Source organism: Melanerpes formicivorus, unplaced genomic scaffold (genome assembly GCF_026170545.1).
Source record: "Melanerpes formicivorus ecotype bairdi unplaced genomic scaffold, bMelFor1.0.p_v2 SCAF_21, whole genome shotgun sequence".
In the NCBI taxonomy this organism is placed as follows: Eukaryota; Metazoa; Chordata; class Aves; order Piciformes; family Picidae; genus Melanerpes; species Melanerpes formicivorus.
In genome coordinates this window covers 6,529,917-6,552,487 of record NW_027142373.1, presented here as the reverse complement: position 1 = coordinate 6,552,487, position 22,571 = coordinate 6,529,917, and the positions used below count along the sequence as shown (strand labels likewise).

Genomic DNA, 22,571 nt, shown 5'->3' with positions numbered 1-22,571 from the left:
TAAATTAAAAGGATGTGGTAAATTTACAGGTGTAAATGCAACAAAAAGAGAAAACAAAACACCAACAAAACAAAGGTTCAGCAACTCAAAAGTTGAGTAACTTCAGCCCCGTGGTGATGTTGCCTGGGATGGGGGGTGGGGAAGAGGAGGAAGAGGATGAAGAACTGGTTTGTAAGGCTCGGAGGACAGAGATATGTTTGTGGTTTGGTTGTGGGTTTTTTTTTTTCTTCCCCCCCCCAACCTTGCTAGAACGGCAGCGACAGAAGTGAATTCTTGATGGACTCCTACCAGCCTCGACAAGGAAAACCTGGAATACTCCACACTGGATGCACGGTGAAGTCTGACTCCCAAAATACCCTGTACACACCGGTCCCAGCCCGGCAGAGAGGGACAGGCCACTGTCAGTGTCGGGAGCTCGCAGGAGGGCCCTGCTCGGCCCAGGCTCTCTCCCCCGGGGCCGGGAGTGGAGCTGTACAGGGTATTTTGCTCAAGGAAAAATGCTTAAAACTTCAAACAAGGTCAAAAAAAAACAGGGAAAAAATAAAACAAAAATAATCAAGTGACAGCTCGACCATCCAGTGCTGACATTGGTCTAACATCAGGTACAGACTTTCCAAGGGCAAGTTTCTTTTGACAGAAGGCTTATTCCAGTTTGATGAGGCTAGCATGAGGTGTCTCGATTTGCCTGGGCAAACATACACTAGAGTGAGACGACTCGAGCGGCGGGCACCCTGGGCACGGCCGGGCCCCGTGCCCGCCGGCAGTCCGTTTAGAAGCATTTACGGTGGACAATGGAGGGGCCAGACTCATCGTATTCCTGCTTGCTGATCCACATCTGCTGGAAGGTGGAGAGCGAGGCCAGGATGGAGCCACCGATCCAGACGGAGTATTTGCGTTCAGGAGGAGCAATGATCTGTGTGAGGAGAGCAGTGGCGGTCAGAGCTGTCTGGACTTCCACCGCCTTCCCTTCCCCCTCACCAACGAGCCGTTTCTTACCTTGATCTTCATTGTGCTGGGTGCCAAGGCTGTGATCTCCTTCTGCATCCTGTCAGCGATGCCAGGGTACATGGTGGTACCACCAGACAACACCGTGTTGGCATACAGGTCCTTCCTGATGTCCACATCGCACTTCATGATAGAGTTGAAAGTGGTCTCATGAATGCCACAGGACTCCATGCCTGGGGAGGTGAAGAGTCAAAGGCTCATTAGTACCTCAGGTTCATTAGCACTCACTGCAGCACCTTCTACTGGTCATGCCAACCCCACACCACGGAGGCACCACCAACCCTGGCCCACACCTACCCAGGAAGGAAGGCTGGAAGAGGGCTTCTGGACACCGGAACCTTTCATTGCCAATAGTGATGACCTGACCATCAGGCAGCTCATAGCTCTTCTCCAGGGAGGAGGAAGAGGCAGCAGTGGCCATCTCCTGCTCGAAGTCCAGGGCAACATAGCACAGCTTCTCCTTTATGTCACGGACAATTTCCCTTTCAGCTGTGGTGGTGAAGCTGTAGCCTCTTTCTGTCAGGATCTTCATGAGGTAGTCTGTCAGGTCACGGCCAGCCAAGTCCAGACGCAGGATGGCGTGGGGCAGAGCATAACCCTCGTAGATGGGCACAGTGTGGGTGACACCGTCCCCAGAGTCCATAACAATACCAGTGGTACGACCAGAGGCATACAGAGACAGCACAGCCTGGATGGCCACATACATGGCTGGGGTGTTAAATGTCTCAAACATGATCTGAAAGGAAGAGAACAATCAATTACCACCGAGTAACGAGCTGGGTCAGCTGCACTCAACATTAGAACACACATGCTGACATGCAAAAACAACCAGTGTGTGAAAGAAAAAAAACAAAGAATGCAGGCAGAAAACACAAATGAAAGAAACCTGAGGCGTCAAGGGAGAAATGCCAGATGTACAGAACCCTGAATACGTCGGGAGAAAAGAAAAGAACAAAATAAAAACACCACTCAGGCTTGAGATGTCGTAACAAAGGAGATTCGTGAACAAGATGGAAGTCAGGCACAGGTGCCCGGCGAGGGACAGTACCTGCGTCATCTTCTCTCTGTTGGCCTTAGGGTTGAGGGGAGCCTCTGTAAGCAGCACAGGGTGCTCCTCGGGAGCCACACGCAGCTCGTTGTAGAAGGTGTGGTGCCAGATCTTCTCCATGTCATCCCAGTTGGTAACGATGCCGTGCTCGATGGGGTACTTCAGGGTGAGGATCCCCCTCTTGCTCTGCGCTTCGTCCCCCACGTAGCTGTCCTTCTGCCCCATACCCACCATCACGCCCTGGGGAAGCCGAAAGCTGAGTCAGCACCCGCCAGTCGGCAGCACCGCCCCGGCCCTCCCCTTCCTCCCCCTCCCCTGCTCTTCCTCCCGCCTACCTGGTGCCGGGGGCGACCGACGATGGAGGGGAACACGGCGCGGGGAGCGTCGTCCCCGGCGAACCCGGCCTTGCACATACCGGAGCCATTGTCAATAACGAGAGCGGCGATTTCCTCTTCCATGGCGGAGGCTCTGCAGGGGAGGGCGGGGGGAGGGCTCGGTCAGAGCAGCCACTCCCGGAGGCCGCGCTGGCGACGGGCCAGGCCCATCCCTGCTCAGTCTCCCCCTACAGAATGGACCCTCCCGCCCCGCCGTTTGAATCTCCCGCGCACTGACGTCACCCGCCACCGCCACCAATCGCGCCGACCCCCCCTTCCCTTCCCTACCCTACCCCCTCCCCCCCCGGCCCCGTTCCGAACGGCAAGACCATACTACTGCGATGGGGTGGGGGTGGGATACGGGATACACGCAGACGCCACGGCCGCAACCCATCCCAAGGGGGGCCCAGCCCGCCGCCGCCGCCGCCACCCCCCGGGGGTTGTAGGGGAGAAGGACAGCCGTGCCGAGGCCCAGGCCCCACGGCCGCCAGCGCAGATACCTGTGCGGGGGAGGCTGCTCTCGGTGCTAAGGAAACGGTGCCACCTGGTCCGCTGCCGCCGGCTGAGTGAGAGCGGCCAGCTCCCAGCCCCGCGCTTTTATACCCAGGGGGCGGTGGCTCCGCCTACCCGGCCGAGAACATCGCCATATATGGAGATCTTTCAGAAACACGCCTTCTGATTGGCTGGCGCGGACCCGGCCACGTGGGGCGGCTGACGGGCTGCCTCCGCCCCTCGGCACCCCGGAACCTGCATGGGGCAAGGGGGGTGGGGGGGGCGATGATGACCCCCGGGCCCATGGGACCCCCCCCCACCTCGGCAGCACCCCTCGGGCACCCTGCTTCCGAGCACCGCGCAAATCCTGCCAGGCAGCGCCTGGCTACTCTCCGGTAGTGCCTGGTCCCCCGCGGGCCTCACTGGGCCTGGCCCTGCACCCCGAAGGTGGCATCGGGTACCCCACCCCCCCCCCCTTCGCTTCCCTGGGCAGCACAGCCCCCGGCAGCACGTGCACCCCTCGGGCAGCACGTGCACCCCACCCACTCCATGTGCACCCCACCGACGGTGTGTGCACCCCACCCCCAGCCACTGCCGTGCAGCACTGGGCACCCATCAGGCAGCATCTGCACCCTACCTGCAACATCCCTGTGCAGCACAGGGCACCATTCAGGCAACAAATGCATCCCCCACTCCTGGCACCTGCACCCCACCCACAGCACCCAGGACCCCCCCCCTGCAGCACCGGGCACCCCCACCCACTGCACCGGGCAGCATCTGCATCCCCCACTCATGGTACCTGGCAGCCCTGTTCATGAGCAGGCACACAGTAGGCAGCACCTGCACACCTTGGGCAGCACTGGGCAACCCTTGGGGCTGGCCATCCTTAGTGCCCACCACCCCTTGGACAGTTCACTGCACTTCAGACTGTCCCTGGCTGCAGCCCCAGAGACTGGCAGTGCTGCCCCTGAGAGTGTTGTGCAGCCATCATACCCTCGTGGGTAACACCATGCATTCTGTAGGTGACTCACAGGGCGCTGGCATGTGCATTGCATGGCTGTAGGCACCCCTGACCATCCATGCTTCTGCCACCATCTATAAGCAGGCCCTGCTGCCAGTGCAGCACCTGCACCCTACAGACAGCACCCCACAACCTGGCAGTGCCAACCCACCCACAGCACCAGACAGCAGCACAAAGCACCCTGACAAACTTCGCTGCAGCTTTGTACACCTGCTGAGGGTGCTGACTCCCCACAATTGGTGCTGTGAGTGGCTCACCCATAGCTCTGCCACCCAGCAAGCATCACAGTCTCAGCAGCCCCTACCAGCCTGGGGCCTTGCTCCAGCTTTGTCAGGGAATGCCATGGGCTGTGTGCCTCACATTGCTGCTAGGTGTCATGGGCATAGCTCACACCGTTGCCCTACATTAGAACTGTGCCAGGTAGCCATGCCAGGTAGACATACACCATGTCATACAGCCATGCAATACACCAGAGACCCACATGCACCCAGCATGGCTCCTGTGCCAGTTGGCCACATGGAAGTGTGACTGGTGGCCTTGCCATCACCTGCATCCATGCCAGGAGCAGCAGGTGGTGAAGCTTGCCATTCTCCAAGGAATTCCCAGCACCACTCAGGGATGCAGAGTCACATGCTCAGGCCTTCCCTGACAGGCCCTGGTACCACCAACAGCTGAGCTGGGATGGGTGGCATGAAGGAGCATCAGGGATGCAGCAGGGTAGGGATGTCAGGGTGGAGGGTGGTGGCACGGAGGGTCACAAAGGGATGCGGGAACCTGCATGGGTCCTGACACAGCCTAAGGGGTCTCACATTCCCATGCCAGTGCCCAGTAACCAGCCTGTCCCAGCATCCCTGTGGGCCAGCCAGAACTCAGGGCTGGTGGCTGGGTGGGTGCTGGCACCTCTGCATGGGGGGCTGACGCAGGGAGGCTGTGCAGGTGACAGTCACATCTCCCGTCTGGACCCTCTCTACGAGCACACAGCAGCAGCGACTCCTCGGGGTCCACAGCCGTAGGACTCGGGAAACCCCGCGGACATGGACACTGGGGGAGGGTGGGGTGGGTCTCGGGCAGGACACACCATGGGGACGAATATGGCGATGCGGGGAAGGATCTCATCGATACCGGGGAGCGGGGGGTGGGCAGGGCGGTGCCGGGTCCTAGCCCCGGCGCTTCCTCCTGCCCAAACATGGCAGCGCCGGTGCCCGGTGAGTAAGGACCGGGCAGGGCAGGGCAGGGCCAGGCCAGCCCCCGGGGTGCCCCCGCGATGCGGGGCGGGCGCAGACAGCGCGTCCCGGCCGTATTTGGAGAGATCAGGCCGGTGGCACCGGGACGCCCGGCCCCGACACCGCCCCGCGGACCTTGGCCTGGCCGGGGGGAGGAGGAGGAGGAAGGGCCGCACCCCGCCCCGCCCCGCCGCCCGTCACCGCGGTGATGCGGGTGTGTCCCTGTGTCCCCGGCCCCCTCCCTCGCTGGTGCCGGTGCGCAGGCTCCGTCGCCGCGGTGACACAGTCACAGTCACCTCCCGTCGCCCTGGTGACGGCCGGGTGTTGCCGCGGGGAGGGCTGACAATGGGGTGATGGGGTGGGGTCCCCAGGGCACCAGCACCCAAGCACCCTTAATGCTTCGCCTGACCCCAGCCTCATCCCCGACCCCGACACTGATCCCATTCTTACCCCCACCCCAAGCCCCGGCGCTGACTCCCCTCGGGGCTGTCAGACACAGCTGAGCGCCGCCCCCCACCCCCGCTACACCTCACCCCGTCACCCACCAGCTCTACAGCAGGGCTGGCACCACACTCGGAGGGCATCCGGCCCTGCACGCTCCAGCCCAGCCCACCCAGGAAGGGCATTGAATGGAAACCAGGGTGGGGTCCCCAAGTCCGGGTCCCTGTGATGCTGTTGTAAGGAGGGAGGAGTCCATTGATCCCCAAGCTCCGGCTGTGCAGGGCAGGCTGCACCATGGGAGAGAGACCATGAGGGCCCCCCCGCGATGGGAATCTGACCCCCACCGGGGGAGGGGCAGCACGTATAAATACAGCTCACCGTTGCTCTGCCAGGCAGGTGCTGGTGTGCACCCACCAAGAGCTGGCACTGCCACTGTGCCAGACCCTGGGGGGCCCATGCCCCCCCAGTCGTCCTGGACCCCCCCAGCCTTTGCAGGACCTTGACCCACTTATTCCCCCCATGCCGAAAGCTGAGCCATATCCGTTTCGGCAGGGGTCAGTTACACCGTGGCAGGTAGCACAGCCATGGCTCGGGTAACTCAGCGGCCGGGGGGATGCAGTGCCCCCCCAGCATGGTAAGAGTGAGCCCAGCCATGAAAAAGTCATGAGGCACACAATCCCCAGGACCTATTTTCAGGAACAATAACTGGGCACTATGCTGACACCGGAGCTGCCAGGCTGGGGAGGAGGTGACAACAGAAACATCAAGGCCTGGTCCTCACTGTGGCATAGCGACATCACTGGTGCATGGCCATCGCAGGTGGCCTGGGTGTCTCAGTGCTTCAGGCTGCAGGCAGTAGCCAGGTCCAGTGCCAGTGTTGCCCGAGCCCATTCCTGACTGTGCCCAGGTGTCTGCGGTGGAGTGTGGACAAGGACAAAGGTCCTGGCAGCTGTGTGTGCTCCAGCTGAGGTGTCTCAGCTGTGCAGGGCAGGAGTGGCGACTGTCCTCTGCACCCCTGTCACCTGACAAGACAGCACACCCACACCAATTTCATGAGCTTCAGGTGGTCTCAGTCCCATGGTGCTGGAGGGCTCCACACACTGGGGGATGGGTGATCCCAACCATCACCCTGGTGGGATTGTTGGGGGGGCATCCGTGACCCCGATCCACAGCTGCAGGAGGGATTTGGGGCCACAGGACAGATGGAGGCCAAGGGCCCCAAAGCAGGATAAAAGGTTTAAACTAATCAAAATGCCTGGCTAATTGGTAAAGGCGCTTAGGGGCTGGCCGGGAGGCGGCACTGCTGGAGGTGACCTGCTGCTGAATCCGAGGGGCTGGTAACCTTAGCCTGCCGGGTACGGATACGCCGGCCCGTTCCCGGATCGGGTTCCCACCCAAGTTTTCCACCCGTGGCTCTGCAGCAGGACTAGCAAGAGCCGGGGGCCGCGGTGACGGACGGTGGTGTGGACACGCTACCTGCGGAGCAGGCCGGGGGCTTCTCGCGGTGCCCCCTCACCCAGGGTCTCGGTGAAAGCCCCACTCCAGGTAGCGGCCACGCCGGTGCCCGCCGCAATCTGGCCGGATTTTGTAATCCTACCTGCGGCTAATTAAACGAGCTGTGGCCCCCGGTGCCCCCCCGCCGTGCCCATTCGTGCCAAGCCATCCCAGCGGGACCAGAGCAGCAGCGGCATCGGTGCAGCGCAGAGATCAGCCGACCGGTCCCGCCGCAGCGCCTGGGTTCGGCAGGGCCGGGGAGCCCCTGCCGGCCCCCTGGGGGCCACCCCACGCCTGCGGAAGATGCCAACGAATGGGATCAACCAGGTCCTGAAGATCCAGTTCGGTCTGATCAACTGCGAGAGCCGATACCTGACGGCAGAGAGCTTTGGCTACAAGGTGAACGCCTCGGCGCCAAGCCTCAAACGGAAGCAGATCTGGACGCTGGAGCAGGATGAAGCCGACAGCTCGGTTGTCTTCCTCAAGAGCCACCTGGGCCGGTACCTGGGTGCTGACAAGGATGGAAAGGTGCGGTGTGAGGCTGAGCAGCCGGGCAGGGATGAACGTTTCAGCATCATCACTCAGTCGGACGGGCGCTGGGCGCTGCAGTCGGCCCTACACCGGCGTTTCTTTGGTGGCCGGGAGGATCGCCTGTCCTGCTTCGCCCCCAGCGTGACGGAGGGTGAGCTCTGGACCGTGCACTTGGCCATGCACCCCCAGGCCAACCTGCTGAGCGTCAGCCGCCGCCGCTACGCCCACCTCAGCGCCCACGAGGATGAAATCGCTACCGACAGCAACTTGCCATGGGGAGTGGATGCCCTCATCACTCTCTGCTTCCAGGACAAGAAGTACAGCCTGCGCACTGCTGATGAGCGCTACCTGCGCTGCGATGGCACGCTGGTGCCCGAGCCTGGCGCTGGCACCGGCTACACCCTCGAGTTCAAGGCAGGAAAACTGGCTTTTAAGGACTGTGATGGGAAATATCTGGCACCCACAGGCCCCACTGGCACCCTCAAGTCCGGCCGCAGCTCCAAGCCGGGCAAAGATGAACTCTTTGACCTGGAGGAGAGTCATCCCCAGGTGGTTTTCACAGCGGCCAACGGCAGATACGTCTCTATCCGGCAGGGTAAGGACTGCCTGCAACCCACTCCCTGCACCCTGCTCCTTGCCTGCACCCTGCTGCTCGCACCCTACCGCCTACTCTCTGTGTGTGCCTCGCATGTGCAGGGCTCTGTGGATGTGTGTAATGTGATGCATAGAAGGTTGGGTGGGTGTGCAGGACCCCACGGGTGTGTGTAGGGGGATGTATAGGGGTGTGTGGGTGTGTGTAGATGTGTGTCTAGATGTAGGGCTCTGCAGAGGTGTGTATGTGTGTAGGACTCCATTGGGATGTGTAGGGTCTGTGTATGTGTGTAGGGCTCTGTGAGGATGGGTGTCTGTAGGGTTCCATGGGTGTGTGCAGGGGATATGTGTGCAAGGGTGCGTAGGGGTGTGTGGGTATGCAGACCTCTCTGGGTGTGTATAGGGGTGTGTGTACACGTGTGTGAGCAGGGCCCTGTGCAGTGCCTAGGTGTGCATACATTTGTGTGTGTGACCCATGTTTGTGTGTTGATGATGCTGTGTGTGCACACACGTACAGAGCCCAGTGCAGCCTGGATGTGTGTGGCTCTTCCCAGCACGGTGTGTTAACACCTCTGTGTGTGTGTGCACAGCTGTGCAGTGCTGCGTATGTGTGTGTGGAAGGCTCTGCAGTGCTGCATGTGTGTGTGCACAGCTCTGCAGCACTGCATGTGTGTGTGCATGGCTCTGCAGTGCTGCACGTGTGTGCACACGTGCAGGACTCAGTGCCGTGGGCACACGCGTGGGGCTCTCTACGGTGCAACGGGGGTGTGAGGAGGTGCGTGGGTGTGTGTTTGCACACATAGCTCTGCCTGTGCCCTCTCCTGGCACCCCAGCACAGGCTGGAGAGGCGGGGCAGAACCGTGCCTACAGCTAGGCTCTGCAGCCAGGCACAAGGTGTTGATGGGCTCCTGACTCCTAGAGCACACAGGGGTCCTTGAGGGATCCTGCTTGGCCAGGCAGTGGTGGCTGTGTCATGCCCTCGGCTGCCCTGCTGTCCCCGTGGGCACCAGGAACGCAGCATCCCTCTGCCAAGCGGCTTAGTGCTGGGTGACGGTGGCGGGCAGGCTATAAATAGGGGGTTTGTGCGCGGTGGTGCTGGCCAGATGGACAATCAGATTAACCAGCCCAATTAGTGCGATTGTTCGCAGGAGGATTTACCACTGCCAGGGAGGGTTTGGGGGAGGGAAAGCACGACCATGGCTCCTGGACACACGTGGCTGGAGTGTGGCAGTGCCAATGGCTGCTCCCACCCACAGGCGTCAATGTCTCGGCGAACCAGGATGAGGAGCTGAACCATGAAACCTTCCAGCTCCAGATTGACCGTGACACCAACAAGTGCAGCCTCCACACCAACACTGGCAGCTACTGGACCCTCGTGGCCCATGGGGGCATCCAGGCTGTGGCCACCGAAGTGTGAGTGGAGCGTGTCATGGTGGGGGACTTGGGGGGGTGGGCAGGAAAAGTGAGATGGGGCAGGTTGCACTGGCTCATGCTTATTGTGGCCTTCCAGTATCTCAAGGGGACCTAAAAGAAAGCTGGGGAGGGACTTTTTAGGGTGTCAGGAAGTGACAGGACTGGGGGGAATGAAACAAAACTAGAAATGGGTAGATTCAGATTGGATGTTAGGAAGTTCTTCAGTATGAGGGTGGTGAGACACTGGAACAGGTTGCCCAGGGAAGTGCAGAAGCCTCATCCCTGGACGTTTTTAAGGCCAGGCTGGATGTGGCTCTGAGCAACCCGATCTAGTATGAGGTGTCCCTGCCCATGGCAGGGAGGTTGGAACTAGAAGATCCTTGAGGTCCCTGCCAACCCTAACCCTTCTATGATGATTCTATGCTCTCCCTTTGCCACCAGTGGTGCCAACACCATGTTTGACATCGAGTGGCGCGGGCGGCGGGTGGCCCTGCGTGCCAGCAATGGCCGTTATGTCTGCACCAAGAGGAATGGGCAGCTGGCGGCTGTCAGCGATACTGTGGGTAAGTGCCAAGGGTGGGCAGGGGCTCCTGGTGTTGGTCCCCCACCCTGGGGTGCTCAGGGCCGGGCTCCCACACAGGGGAGGATGAGGAGTTCACTCTGAAGTTGATCAACCGCCCGATGCTGGTGCTGCGGGGCGAGCACGGATTCGTCTGCTACCACCGCGGCTCCAACCTGCTCGACTCCAACCGCTCTGTCTATGACGTCTTCCACATCAGCTTCAGCGACGGCGCCTACCAGATCCAAGGTGGGCCATGGGGCGGGGGATGGGGGGATACTAGGCTGGGGTACTACTGGCCAGACCTCACTGACAGACTCTCTGCAGGCCAGGGAGGGAAGTTCTGGTACGTGGCGAGCAGTGGGTCGGTATGCAGCGATGGGGACCTCTCCGAGGACTTCTTCTTTGAGTTCCGGGCGCGGGGCCGCGTCGCCATCAAAGCCAAGAATGGGAGGTACCTGCGCGGGGACCCCGCTGGCACCCTGCGTGCTGACAGCGAGTCTGTGCTGCGGGCCACGCTCTGGGAGTACTGATGCCCTCGCCATGGTGTCCCCCAGCACACCCTGCTCTTGGGCTGGCTGTGGGCACCAGCTCATTCCCTGGCAAAAGATGGCGGTGGAGCCAGTGGTGGCACTTCTATGGCAGCTGTGTCCCCAACTCATGGCATTAAAGTCAGTCTGGATCACAGCACTTTGCCTTCCTTCCCCCTCCTCACACCTGGCCCAGGGTCTGTGACCCCAGACGGAGGTTGCTGTCCTGCAGGACCTTCCCACACTCCAGGAAAGGGCTGATCCTGCCCTTTGATGACACCAAGTTGCACTGGAGTGTTGATCTGCTGGAGGGCTGGGATGCTTTCCAGAGGGATGTGGCTAGGCAGGATCAATTGCCCAAGTCCAGTGGGATGAAGTCCAACAAGACCCAGTGCCAGGTCCTGCACTTGGGTCACAACAACCACGTGCAATGCTCCAGACTCAGGGGAAAGAGTGGCTAGAAAGCTGCCTGGTGGAGAAGGATCTGGGGATGCTGGTCAACAGCTGGCTGATTATGAACCTGCATGTGCCCAGGTGCCCAAGAACAACAAGAGCTGCTGGCGTCTATCAGCAACAGTGTGGCCAGCAAGAGTAGGGCAGAGATTGCCCCTCAGTACTCAGCAATTGTGAGGCTGCATCTCAAATTGTGGGTTCAGTTTTGGGCCCCTCACACCAGGAAGGACACTGAGGTGCTGGAGCATGTCCAGAGAAAGGCAATGAAGCTGGTGAAGGGTCTAGAGAACAGGTTTGGTGAGAAGTGGCTAAGGAAACTGGAATTGTTTTGCCTGGAAAAAAAGAGGCTCAGGGGAGGCCTCCTGGCTCTCTACAACTCCATGAAAGGAGGCTGCAGTGAGATGGGGCTTGCTATCTTCTCCCAAGGAACAAGCAATAGGACAAGAGGAAATGGCCTCAAGTTGTGCCAGGGGAGGTTTAGGTTGGACATGAGGAAAAATTTCTTTCCTGAAAGGGTTGTCAAGCTCTGGAACAGGCTGCCCAGGGCAGTGGTGGAGTTTGCCGCCCTAGTGGGACCAGAAAGCCATGTAGAGAGGGTGCTGAGGGACATCATTTAGTGGTGATCTACCAGTGCTGAGCTTATGGTTGGACACAATGATCTTAAAGGTCTTCATGACTCTTCAGTCTTGTCCCTGGCACTGTTCTGGGCAGCAGAGATTCCCAAGCTGCCATGGGTATGGCTGCCAGGGGCAGTAACCCCTCTGTGGGCAGCACCGTGAGGGATGTGCAGCAAGCTAGGGCCCTGAGGGATGCCTGTGGAACCTCTGCCAGGCTATAGAAGCAGGAGCAGGGGGGCTGGCGAGAGCAGGGCCCTGCTGGGAGATGGAAAGCAAAAGAGACTGGCACCAGCTGAGCAGCACACAATCGTTTTCATGGCAGACAACAGATTTACAGACACTGGAGCGGTGTGGGGCAGGACTGGGCCAAAAGCCCCTGCACTGCCACAGAAATACAAGATCCTTTATAGAAACAACGGGGGAGTGGAAAACCCCCCTCCCCTGCCCAGCAGAAAATGGGGCTCCCCCGGGTGGGTGCCCGCTGGGCACCCTGGCACAGCACCCTGTTTGTCCTGATCCTGAAAGGTGAGGCGGGGTGGGGGCACAGCCCACAGCCGGCACGGCAGCCACCGGGAGAGCACTAAACTACCACGGCTAGAACGATCCACAAGACAGCACGGCCCCAGGGAGCTGCCCACCGGTGTGGCCAGGCTGGGGAGGACGGCGGCAGGGCCGAGCCGGGCCAGCCCAGAAGCCCCCCTCTGCCGCCGGAACTCCCCCCGCCCCTCCGGTGCTGCCGACAACACGACCACGAAACACGCACAGACACCCCCCCACACCCGACCACTGCCGCGGCCTCCCCGCCCTCGCCGCCGGCCCTGCTCCTCCTCCGGTGGGCATCTCTCCCCGCTGCTGGCCCGATGGGCTCCCAACCCCGGCCGGCGGGGCTCGTGGCCCCCGGGGCACGTTGGCCACCCCCCTGCTCACAGCAGAACCAGGCTGGGGTTGCGCAACTGCCTGTAGATGTTCAGGAGCTTCTCGGCTGTGGCAGGTCCCTCCTCGCTGAGGGCCGGTTGGTCACGCAGGGTCTGTGCCTCCTTCAGCAGCATCTGTGGGAGGGAGATGGAACTTGAGAGGTGTGTGGCTGCAGCAAGGTGGGGTCTCAACACTGTGCATGCCACGGGGAGGGGAGCAGGACACAGTGAGTGCCCACCCTTGTGGCTCACCTCGTGGTTGGCCTGGATCTGGCGCAGGTACTGCATGCGGAGATCGGGGGGTCCTGAGCCCTGCGCTGCCTGCTCCAGCACCAGTGTCTGCAGGGAGTACAGAACTCTGCTGGGCTGGGTGCTGGGAGAGCTTGCTGCCGTGAGAGCTTGCTGCAGCAGCACCCAGTGCTGGGGAGCCCCAGTAGCACCCAGCCCCAGGAGAACCAGATGCAGCAGGACCCAGTGCCAGGGAGCCCTGGCCATGGCATGGGGCAGGAGGTAGGTCTCTGCTTGGCAGCCACACATTCCAGCTTTTCCCAGGCCTGGTACCGTGTTGGCTGGTGCTGAAGTGCTACAGGGAAAGCTACCAGGCTTTCCTCAGCTGTCAAACTGATTGCTCAGGGCAGACAGCACCTCCCAGGGCTCTGTAACCTGAATTCCCAGAGTTGAGGCCAGGGCTCAAGAAAGGAATGAGTTCCACCATGGTCCTACTCCCCAGCCAGGCCGGGCTGGTTGCCATACGGTGGTGCCAGTGAAACCCTCTCAGAGCCCCTGGCTGCACCCCCAGGCCTTGGCTTTCTCAGTGTCCCCTTGTCCCAGCAACACAGCCCGGTGGTGACCCTGGTGATGCATACCTGGATGCGGCGGATGACAGCGTGGTGCATCCTGCACACGTGGGCCAGGGATGGGCTCTCCATCAGGATCTCCACAGCCTGGATGGGGCCCGCAGGGCTAAGGTCGTTCATGGACACCTAGAAGAGCCAGCACATCCTTGCTGCCATCATCACTGGGCAGAAGGGACAGGGGCAGCCCTGGGTCCCCTCCCCATGGTCACAGCATTACCCAAAAGGCTCTCCTCCTCCCTGCCCCCCCTGCAACCCACTCATTCTCCACTCTGGTACAGGTAAACAAAGCAGAGATGCTGCCAGACCAGCTCGGCACCTAGGACCCTCTGACCCACCCCTCTGCAGGGAATTTGTGCCCAGCCCAGCCTCAGTGCCAGCAAACCAGCTCATTCCACCCTGGCAGATGTGGCTACTGCAACTGGCAGAGCAGCTGCTGGGGATGAGTGGATGCCTACTCCCTGCCACCCCAGCAGATGTAATCCTGCAAGCTTAGCCCAAGGAGAATTAACTCTCTCACTAGTCACTATGGCCATACTGGAGCTCTCAAGCCTGAGTCAGTTTGTGCCAGGTCACTGCCACAGAGAGAGCCCCTTGGCACAGGGTCAGCCAACCATGGTGGCAAAGCTGGGCAGCATTTTTGTGTTAAGGGGGGTGGGCTGCAGAGGGCAGATCCAGATCCCAGATCCAGCCACGTTTTCCCCTCACTTCACAGAGCCAGCAAAGTGCAGCTGCCCAAACCACCAAGGAAAGTCCCTTTTCTTCCTGTACCTGAGCCCAACACCAGGTCAGGGCACCTGAGGCTACTGTGGCTCAGCAAGGCTGGGCAAGGCATGGCCAGGAGCAGCAGCCACAGAGCTCCAGTGGAAAGGCAGAGGCCAAGAGAGCCTGCATAGGCCTTCTGGGCCAGTGAAGGGATGCTGGAAAGTGAGAGGACATTGCCTTTGCCCTCCTGAGGTCAGGGTGCTGTGCAGGGACAATACAGCAGTCCAGTGTTCTGCCTGGGAGGGCAACAAGAACATCTAGGGTATGCAGACCCACCCAGAGAGGGAAAGAAGTGGCCATAGCCTTTGGGAAGTCCCAGTTTGGGAGAAAGGAGACTGGCAATGTAGCCCAGCACACAAGCCCCAGCCCCACAGAGGCTCCCAGGCTGAAGCTGGACCCCCAGAGTGGGGACAGCATGGTGAAGCCATACATCACCCAGCTCCTTGGCAGGAGGGAGGGGCTGAGGGCCAGAGCTGACTGGGTGGGATGGAGTTTCTCTGCAGGGCTAACCCCTTCCTTGCCTCTCGGACAAGCAGCTGAACCTCGCCTCCGTCCGGTGCCGTGCCATGCACCGATGCCACCTCCCCAATGCTCAGCTCCTGAGCCCCAGGGTTCTCAGCCAGCAGCCAGTGCAGCGTGGCACAGCTCAGCGGGACATCTGGGGACAGAAGGACAGAAAGTGGAGCTTGTTACATGGAAGAATGAGCTCAGCAGACCCACTCAGGCTGGAGCAATGCAGCCAGCACAGGAGAGAGCAGAGCAGCACCTGTGAGGCCAGGGCCAGACGTGTGCCCAGGGGGAGACTACCTGCAACCCTCTTGGCCCAAGGAAGGGACTGGTGACCCCTCCAATCTGCACACAGGGGTTGTGATGGTTTTGGGCCCCCTGCTCCAGGAAGAACATTGAGGTGCTGGAGCATGTCCAAAGAAGAGCAATGAAGCTGGTGAAGGGTCCAGAGAACAGGTCTGGTGAGAAGCAGCTGAGGGAACTGGGGGAGTTTAGCCTGGAGAAAAGGAGCCTCAGGGGAGACTTTGCTTGATACAACTCCCTGAGTTTGGAATGAGGTGGGTGTTGGTCTCTCAAGGAGCAAGCAACAGGACAAGAGGAAATGGCCTCAAGTTGTGCCAGGGGAGGTTTAGGTTGGACACGAGGAACAGTTTCTTCCCTGAAAAGGTAGTCAAACCCTGGAACAGGCTGCCCAGGGTGATGGTGGAGTCCCCATCCCTGAAGGGATTGAAAAGCTGAGTAGATGTGGTGCTGAGGGCCATGGTTTAGTGGTGACCTGGCAGTGCTGGGTTAATGGTTGGACTTGATGACCTGCAAGGTCTTTTCTAACCTAAATAACTTTGTGATTCTTTTCTATGATTCTATCCCAGCCTCTCCTGAGATGGCCACAAGTGCTTCTGCCCAAGGAGACACCCCAGGAGCTCCTGGGGTGCTCCTCTCTAGGAACCCACCTGAGCTGGAGTTTTTCAGCGCGTTTTTCAGCAGCTCCGAGGACACCCTGATGGACGCTGCCGAGGGCGGCAGGCTCCCCTCCCCGGGGGCTTTTCCCTCCTCAGTCTCAGTCTGCTCCCGGGACACTTGGAGAAAGGTCTCCACAGGGTCTGGGGGAGCGGGGGGAGCAGCTGCCTGTGGTGAAGCATCTGGCCCAGGGGGGCTGCTCTCAAAACGGAGGCACTGGAGCATGTCAATGGTGCGTTCGCTGAGGGGCAGGCAGATGCCCTCTCTGTCTGGGGAGAGGATGGGTGAGTCGTCAGGCAGGAGATCATCCAGGGCCTCGGAGGAGTCGGAGCCACTGCCCAGAATATCTCTTAAACTGTAGTAAAGGGCACAGGAAATGGTCAGAGGCAGGTCCAGCTTGGTGTCTGCAGAGGAGCCGAGGGGCAGCGTTAGCTCCCTCTTGTTCCCAGGGAGAAGCTGGTCGATGGGGAAGGTGAAAGTGGTGGCGGAATCCACAGAGTCCTCCTCTAAGGCACAGGGGCCGGCCAGGAGCTGAACACAGAGGGTCCAGCCCTCCTCCAGGCTGTACTCGCTGCAGTTCTCCAGCAGACAGGAGATGGTGACAGTATCTTGGAGCAGGAGGCAGCTCCAGTTGGCAGTGACAGTGCAAGCGATGGGCTTCTGGCCCTCATGGCTGGACAGCAAAGCTGCACTCACATTCATCACCTGGTTCAGGCTGGCCAGGGCTCGGTTCTTCTGGTCCACTGCCTTCTTCAGGAAGGAAACCCTGCAAGAACAAAGAAGACAGACTGGAGATTCGGCCAGAGAGAAACCAAATGAAATTCAGCAAGGGCAAGTGGAGGGTCTTGCACCTGGGGAATAATAACCCCTTGCATCAGAACAGGTTAGGGGTTGATCATCTGGAAAGCAACTCCACAGAGGAGGACCTGGAAGTCCTAGTGGACAAGTTGCCCACGAACCAGCAATGTACCCTTGTGGCCAAGAAGGCCAATGGTCTCCTGGGGTGCATCAAGGAGAGCGTGCCCAGCAGGTTGAGGGAGCTTCTCTTCCCCTTCTACTCTATCCTAGTGAGGCCACATCTGGAGTACTAGGTCCAGTTCAAGAGAGGTAAGGAACTTATGGAGTGAATCTGCTGGAGGCCTGGACATCGTGATCCTGGGCAACCTGCTGAGGGTGACCTTGCTTTAGCAGGGATGTTGGGCTAGATGATCTCCAGAGGTCCCTTCCAACCCCCACTATGCTGGGATTCTACAGGCATTGAAATAGCAGAAGAGATGGTGGCTGGGGTGCTGGTTAGCACTGGGAGCATGGCAGAGGCCTGTGCTAAAAGGTGCTGTGCTGCTGTGGCAGATGAGCTGAAAAGCCCCTGGCATAAGCCTGGCACCCTGAGCCATCCCAGAACTCCCCATACTCTTCCTCAAGGCAGTGCAGACTCACAGCACTCTGCCCACAATCCCCATCAGCTGAGCTGAGCCTGTGGAGCCGCTCCAGCCCGTCAGACCCCAGGGATCCCCCTGCAAAGGGAGGAACTCTTGTCTGTGTCCCCTCCCTGTGCCCCAGATGGCAGGGGAGGCCAGAGGCACACACCTGCCCTGCCCGTTACCGCCAACTTGGCAAGCGCTGCTGGGCATCTGGGAGCGCCTGGCACTCTGCCTGTGCCACCTTCTGCTGCCAAGACTGTTAACAGCAGCCTGCCTGCAGCACCCATGCCACCCTTCAGCACCTTTGCTACCCGCTCAGGGTCACACCGAGCTTCCCAGCCAGGCTCCTGTGCTCTACAGAGGGAAATGCCAGAGCAGCTTCTTCCAGAGACCTCACAGGTGAGGCACAAACTCCAGGTTGGTGCCCATAAACCTGGCAGCTTGCAGGGCAGGATCAGAAGCTTTACCTCTCCGAGGTGTTCCCTATCCCGGACAGCAGCTCCTTAATCCTCCGGCCAGCCTCGGCAGGCGTCAGCTCCATGTCGGTGTCCTCGGGGCTGCATAAGCCACAGGACATGAGGCGGCCTTTGGCTGACAAGGCCAGCAGCTCTGATTCACCTGTAGGCAGAGATGGAGATGTGTCAGGTTGGGAAGGCAGGTGGGGCTTCCCTGATGGCTCTGGGGTGGATGTGGAGGAATGGGGGAGCACAGGACAGCACTGGGTGCTCCAGGACAGCAGGAGCCGGAGGTATCACCTCAGCTGCTGAGGGGTACAACAGAGACAGGACACAGACAACACAACCACCTCCCTGAGAAGAGGCTGCTCCACTGAAGTGGGCAACACGCACTCCTCATGCCTGTCCTGTCCCAGCCACCCCAGCCATGCTTCCCAGAGCTGGCCACCCCTCAAGCCAAGCTGGGGGAGGTACTGGGGAGGCCGCAGTGCCCCAGGAGCCAGTGCTGCCATGCAGGGTGCCCGGCAGTGAGAGGCATGCAGCTCCATGGGCAGAGAGCAGGACTGGGTATGTGCAGGGCTGCCTGCCTTGCCCTTGTGTGGGTGCCCTGGGAGCCTCTCCTCGCTCACCAGCCCGTTCTGGCCCCCTTTTGCCCCATGCCGTGGCCTCAGCTACAGCTATGGGATGTTTTACCCGCCGTCTACACCCTCTGCTCCTGAAAACACCCTGCCGTGTGCCCAGGCCATGGTTAGGCACTGCAGGCTGCCCTCGCTGAGGCAGGGGGACACAAATAGTGCCCAAGCTGTAGGGCTGGAGAGCGCAGTGCGTGCAGGCTCTGAGCGGCCACGCAGGAGGTCCTTGTCCAGACAGCGGCGTGTCTGAACCCCTTTGCCGGAGCGAGCCTCATCCCAGAGCTCACTCAGGGCTCCCTACAGGCTGCCCAAGGCGACAGGCAGGGCTGGTGGAAGCATCCCGTGGGAACCTGTGAGGACCGGCCAGCTCCTGCGACGCCGAGCAGAGGACCTGTGAGCGGGAGGGGATGAGAAGAGCTGGAGCTGCCAGCAGGCCTCGCGTTCAGCCCGAGTCGGCATGCTCGACAGAAACGACTTACAAAAACGAGGGGAGTCAACAAGAACGGGTGGAGGACGGAGCCCAATCTGGACCGTACGGAGGGGTGGAGGCGTACGGGCCGGGATAGGCAGCTAGCCTGCCCCGCTCCACCCCTTGCCCCAGCGCACGCCCCACTGCCGGCAGTACCTTCTGACGCCCGAGAAGACAAGGAAAGAGCCACAACGCTACAGATACTTAAACTGGCCGGGGAGAGGACGGGAGGCAGGACGCCAGTGCAGCTCTCGGCATCCTCGGGGTCGGAGGAGTCTCCACCCCAGTCCAGGTCGACAGCGGAGATGTCCGAGTGCGTGCTGTAGTACATGCGGCTGCCGCTGCCGCAGGCCGCGCAAAGGATGGGCCCACGCAAGTAGTACTCCCTGAGCTCTGGCACCGTCGCCTCCTCCCTCTGGTCTGCCTTGACGGCCACCATCTTCCCGTAGTGGCCCACGGCCACCACGCAGTCACAGCCAGCATCTCCAAAGAGCTGCTCGTCCTCGGCATCTTCCGCCGCCCTCCGCTCCGTTCTCAAGGCCCCAATGAAGACGATGGGCTCCTCCAGGTGGTGGAGGATCTTCACGGGAGGGTCTGGGTTTGAAACGTCGTGGCAGCCATCGACGGCTGGCGAAGAGCTGAGGGCTTTCAGTGGCACGGAGCAGAGCTGTCCATCTGGGAAGCCGCAGAGGATCATAGGAGACTCCAGCATGGCAGCATCGATCCCAAAGAGCAGGCTGAAGAGAGGCTCTTCCAGCACAAAGCCGCCTGAGCACCACAGCCCCTCCTCGGTCCCCGCGGTGCCTGGGGAGGAGGCGCAGCAGAGGACAGGCAGGAAGCAGGAAGGTGGCCCGTCCTCGTCATCCCCAGGCTGAGGGCCAGGGCAGAAGCCCACCTCACTGATCTGCCGGTACGGAGGACTCTCCTGCTCGGGGCGAGGAAGCTCATGAAGCTTCATCCACCATTTGCCGTGAGCCTGGGACAGGGTGATGACAAAGTTGTTGAGCAGAGTGAACATGGACAGGCTGGAGTCTGGGAAGATGCAGGCATCCGAGTCCACGGGGAAGACGCCGGATGGGCAATTGCTTTCTTGGCCGTCGCCATCCGTCTGCTCCATTAACCTTCAAGCAAAGAGGGAAGAGCTCTCAGCCAAGCCGTGGGGTGAAGCCAGCACTTCCCTTGGCTGCATTCTTACCCTGGCCCTCAGAAACAAGCTCCCTGCAGCACAGCTTTTAGCATCTGTTGCAAAAGCAGCGACAAGAATAGAGAGACAGAGCTTCAAACAATACAAAATGCTCCCTGTGCCTTTGGGAGGACAGGCAGGGAGAGGGAAGTGGTGGAAGGACCAAAGAAGGAAAGAAGCTGGTGAAGGGTCTAGAGCACAGCCCTGATGAGAAGTGGCTGAGGGAACTGCGGTTGTTTAGCGTAGAGGAGACTCAGCAGAGACCTTCTCCTTCTCTACAACAACCTGAAAGGAGATTGTAGTAAGGTGGGGACAGCCTCTTCTCCTGAAGAGCAAGCAACAGGACAAGAGGAAATGGCCTCAAGGTGTGAGAAACCAAGGGAGGTTAAGTTGGGCTTTAGGAACAATTTCTTCCCCAAAAGGGTTGTCAAGCCCTGGAAGAGGCTGGCCAGGGCAGTGGTGGAGTCCCCATCTCTGGAGGGGCTGAAAAACTGTGTAGATGCAGTGCTGAGGGACACAGGTTAGTGGTGATCTGGCAGTGTAGGGTTAATGGTTGGACTTGATGACCTTAAAGGTATTTTTCAACCAAAATGATTCTGTGAGGATGGGCAGGGACAGGGTAGCAGTACAAGTCAAGCTTCATCCTAGCTGGAGAAGCAGCCCCAGGACTCCAGGGCTAACAGCATGGGGCTGGTTTGTATCTCCAGGGATGGCAACCGGCTTACCTGCTCTGCTGGTCCAGGGAGACACAGTAAATGCCACTGTGGGCACAGAGGATGTACAGCTGCCGGGGCTGGGGCAACAGCTCCACATGCCACACCTGGTCAGGGCATCGGTACACAGCCTGAGGGGAAAACCAGAAAGAAATGTCAGTTTCCTAAGGCGTGACAGCAGAGGGACAGGGCTGTGAGCACCAAAGGAGGCACTGAACCCATGCTGCCAAGCTTGGCACAGCCCTGCTCACCCACACTGGGCAAAGAAAGAAACCACTCATGGGGCAATGCTCCCTCCTGAGCAACCCCAAGGCAGCTGTGAATTAAAGCTGTTACCTCCTGCTAGAGCAACTTACTGGCAATTTCAGGAGTGAATAGATAGATTTTATCTCCAGGACCCAGCTGGGCTTCCCTGGGTGAGGGGCTCTAGGTAAGGGGGTCGGGGAGAAGGGCTGTGGGGAAAGAGGCAGCTGGGGTCCCTCCCGCTCCCTGCGGGGAAGGCAAACAGCAACCGGAGAGCCGGTACATGCTCTACTTTCCGGCGAGGGAGCGCAGTGTAGGAGGCAACTCCTGGTATTACAGTGCTGGCTTTCTTAGAAATGATAATAAGAACAAATTAAAAAAAGCAGCCGTGTAGAACTCAACAACGACGACTGCTGTTAGTCACAGCACAGACAATAGCGAAAGCCTTTGTAGGTGACAAATCAAAGAGACGTCACCTCGCCCAGGGAGGACAAAAAATACACCCCACCCCTCTTTCGGGTTTAATTAAACGTTTGCCTTGCAAGTTTAGGAGAGGGGCCAGACGGCAGCACATCACCCCACCCCCGCCCCCAGAAGGGGCTTTGTAGCTGGGTAAAGTGCGTTGGTGCTGCTTACGAAGCTCGTGGATGTGGGACCCTGATGAAGGGATCCCGGGAAGGTCTCTGGTCCCAGAGTGACCAATGGCAGGGAATACGATCAGCATCCCTGTCACCTTCATTCTGCCCTAAGACACTGGTCCCACAGTCTCCTGGCCCCAGAACAACCTCCCATCACAGGGGACATAGGGTGAAACCCCCAACCCTGCCAGGCTGCTCACCTTCAGCACCTTCCCCTCCTGGTCGTACACGTAGACAAACTCGCTGCCGTTGGAGAGGTAGATCTCGTTCTCGTGGCACAGCACCCGGGGCTTGCCCGCCACCAGCCCCCCCACCGGGCAGCAGAAGCCGGCCAGGTAATCCACCCGGTGCCCCACGTGTGCCATGGTGCCAGGAGGGCGCGGTGCCAGCCTGAGGGGCACGGGGATGGGGGTCAGTGCTTTGAAGGAGACCCTTATGCTCCAGGGAGCGGCAAGGTAGAAGGGAAGGAGGTCCCTCGGTGCGCACCTCGGGTGTAGGCTGAGCCTGGACCCCACCCAGGACAAGTGACAGCCACAGCCCCCCGTACCGCAGGCCAGTGCCCATGCCTGTCGTCCCCCCCACACATCGCAGGCCCAGTCTCACGGATCCATCCCAGCCCAAGCATCGAGCCCCGTGCTCCAACCCCCGCGCATTCCACATCCCAGGCCCCCACTGGCCTCGGCCCCACAGGCCCAGCGCCTACACCCCGAGCCCTCCCAGACCCGACCCTCAGCCCCCATCCCGTCCCACACCTCGACACCCACCTCCACCAGCTCTCCTCCCACGGCCTCACTCGTCCCTCCCTCGTCCCCCCGCACCTCGTCCCGTCCTCCCCCCTCACCCCCCCCCCCCCCCGTTGCCTCCCGGTGGGGCTGCGGGTACCGGGCGGGGGGCGCGGGCGGCTCCACTTTACGGCTGCGCGGCGGCGGCCGCCGCAATGGGCGGGGAGTTTGCGACAGGCCGTAAAGCTGCGATGGGCGGAACGGGGCTGGGTGGGACCCCCGGGGGTCGGTACCGGCAGAAGGAAA

General features: G+C 60.4%; 3 protein-coding genes across 6 annotated transcripts; 1 reads left to right on the top strand and 2 right to left on the bottom strand.

The window, feature by feature from the left end:
* Positions 1-230: 230 nt before the first annotated feature.
* On the bottom strand, positions 231-3,008 carry ACTG1 (actin gamma 1). The gene is made up of 6 exons (XM_068151220.1): positions 2,928-3,008; positions 2,389-2,521; positions 2,054-2,293; positions 1,303-1,741; positions 997-1,178; positions 231-913 (listed from the first exon to the last, which is right to left on the bottom strand). The coding sequence occupies exons 2-6, from the start codon at positions 2,509-2,511 to the stop codon at positions 770-772; spliced, it is 1,128 nt and encodes a 375-aa protein (XP_068007321.1). The 5' UTR covers positions 2,512-2,521; positions 2,928-3,008; the 3' UTR covers positions 231-769.
* Positions 3,009-6,936: 3,928 nt separating this feature from the next.
* Positions 6,937-10,871, top strand: FSCN2 (fascin actin-bundling protein 2, retinal). The gene is made up of 5 exons (XM_068151699.1): positions 6,937-8,224; positions 9,477-9,633; positions 10,075-10,196; positions 10,274-10,441; positions 10,520-10,871. The coding sequence occupies exons 1-5, from the start codon at positions 7,402-7,404 to the stop codon at positions 10,723-10,725; spliced, it is 1,476 nt and encodes a 491-aa protein (XP_068007800.1). The 5' UTR covers positions 6,937-7,401; the 3' UTR covers positions 10,726-10,871.
* Positions 10,872-12,085: 1,214 nt separating this feature from the next.
* FAAP100 (FA core complex associated protein 100) lies at positions 12,086-22,518 on the bottom strand. 4 transcript variants are annotated; one of them, XM_068151213.1, is made up of 10 exons: positions 22,426-22,491; positions 21,744-21,933; positions 20,675-20,793; positions 18,923-19,887; positions 17,678-17,828; positions 15,783-16,555; positions 14,847-14,983; positions 13,573-13,689; positions 12,959-13,045; positions 12,086-12,841 (listed from the first exon to the last, which is right to left on the bottom strand). In XM_068151213.1, the coding sequence occupies exons 2-10, from the start codon at positions 21,906-21,908 to the stop codon at positions 12,716-12,718; spliced, it is 2,640 nt and encodes an 879-aa protein (XP_068007314.1). In that variant the 5' UTR covers positions 21,909-21,933; positions 22,426-22,491; the 3' UTR covers positions 12,086-12,715. The 4 variants fall into 4 exon arrangements, with proteins under 4 accessions (XP_068007314.1, XP_068007315.1, XP_068007317.1 ...); XM_068151214.1 differs by lacking the exon at positions 22,426-22,491 and adding an exon at positions 22,308-22,376; XM_068151215.1 differs by lacking the exons at positions 12,086-12,841; positions 12,959-13,045 and having other exon boundaries at positions 13,597-13,689; positions 14,836-14,983; positions 22,426-22,518.
* Positions 22,519-22,571: the final 53 nt, after the last annotated feature.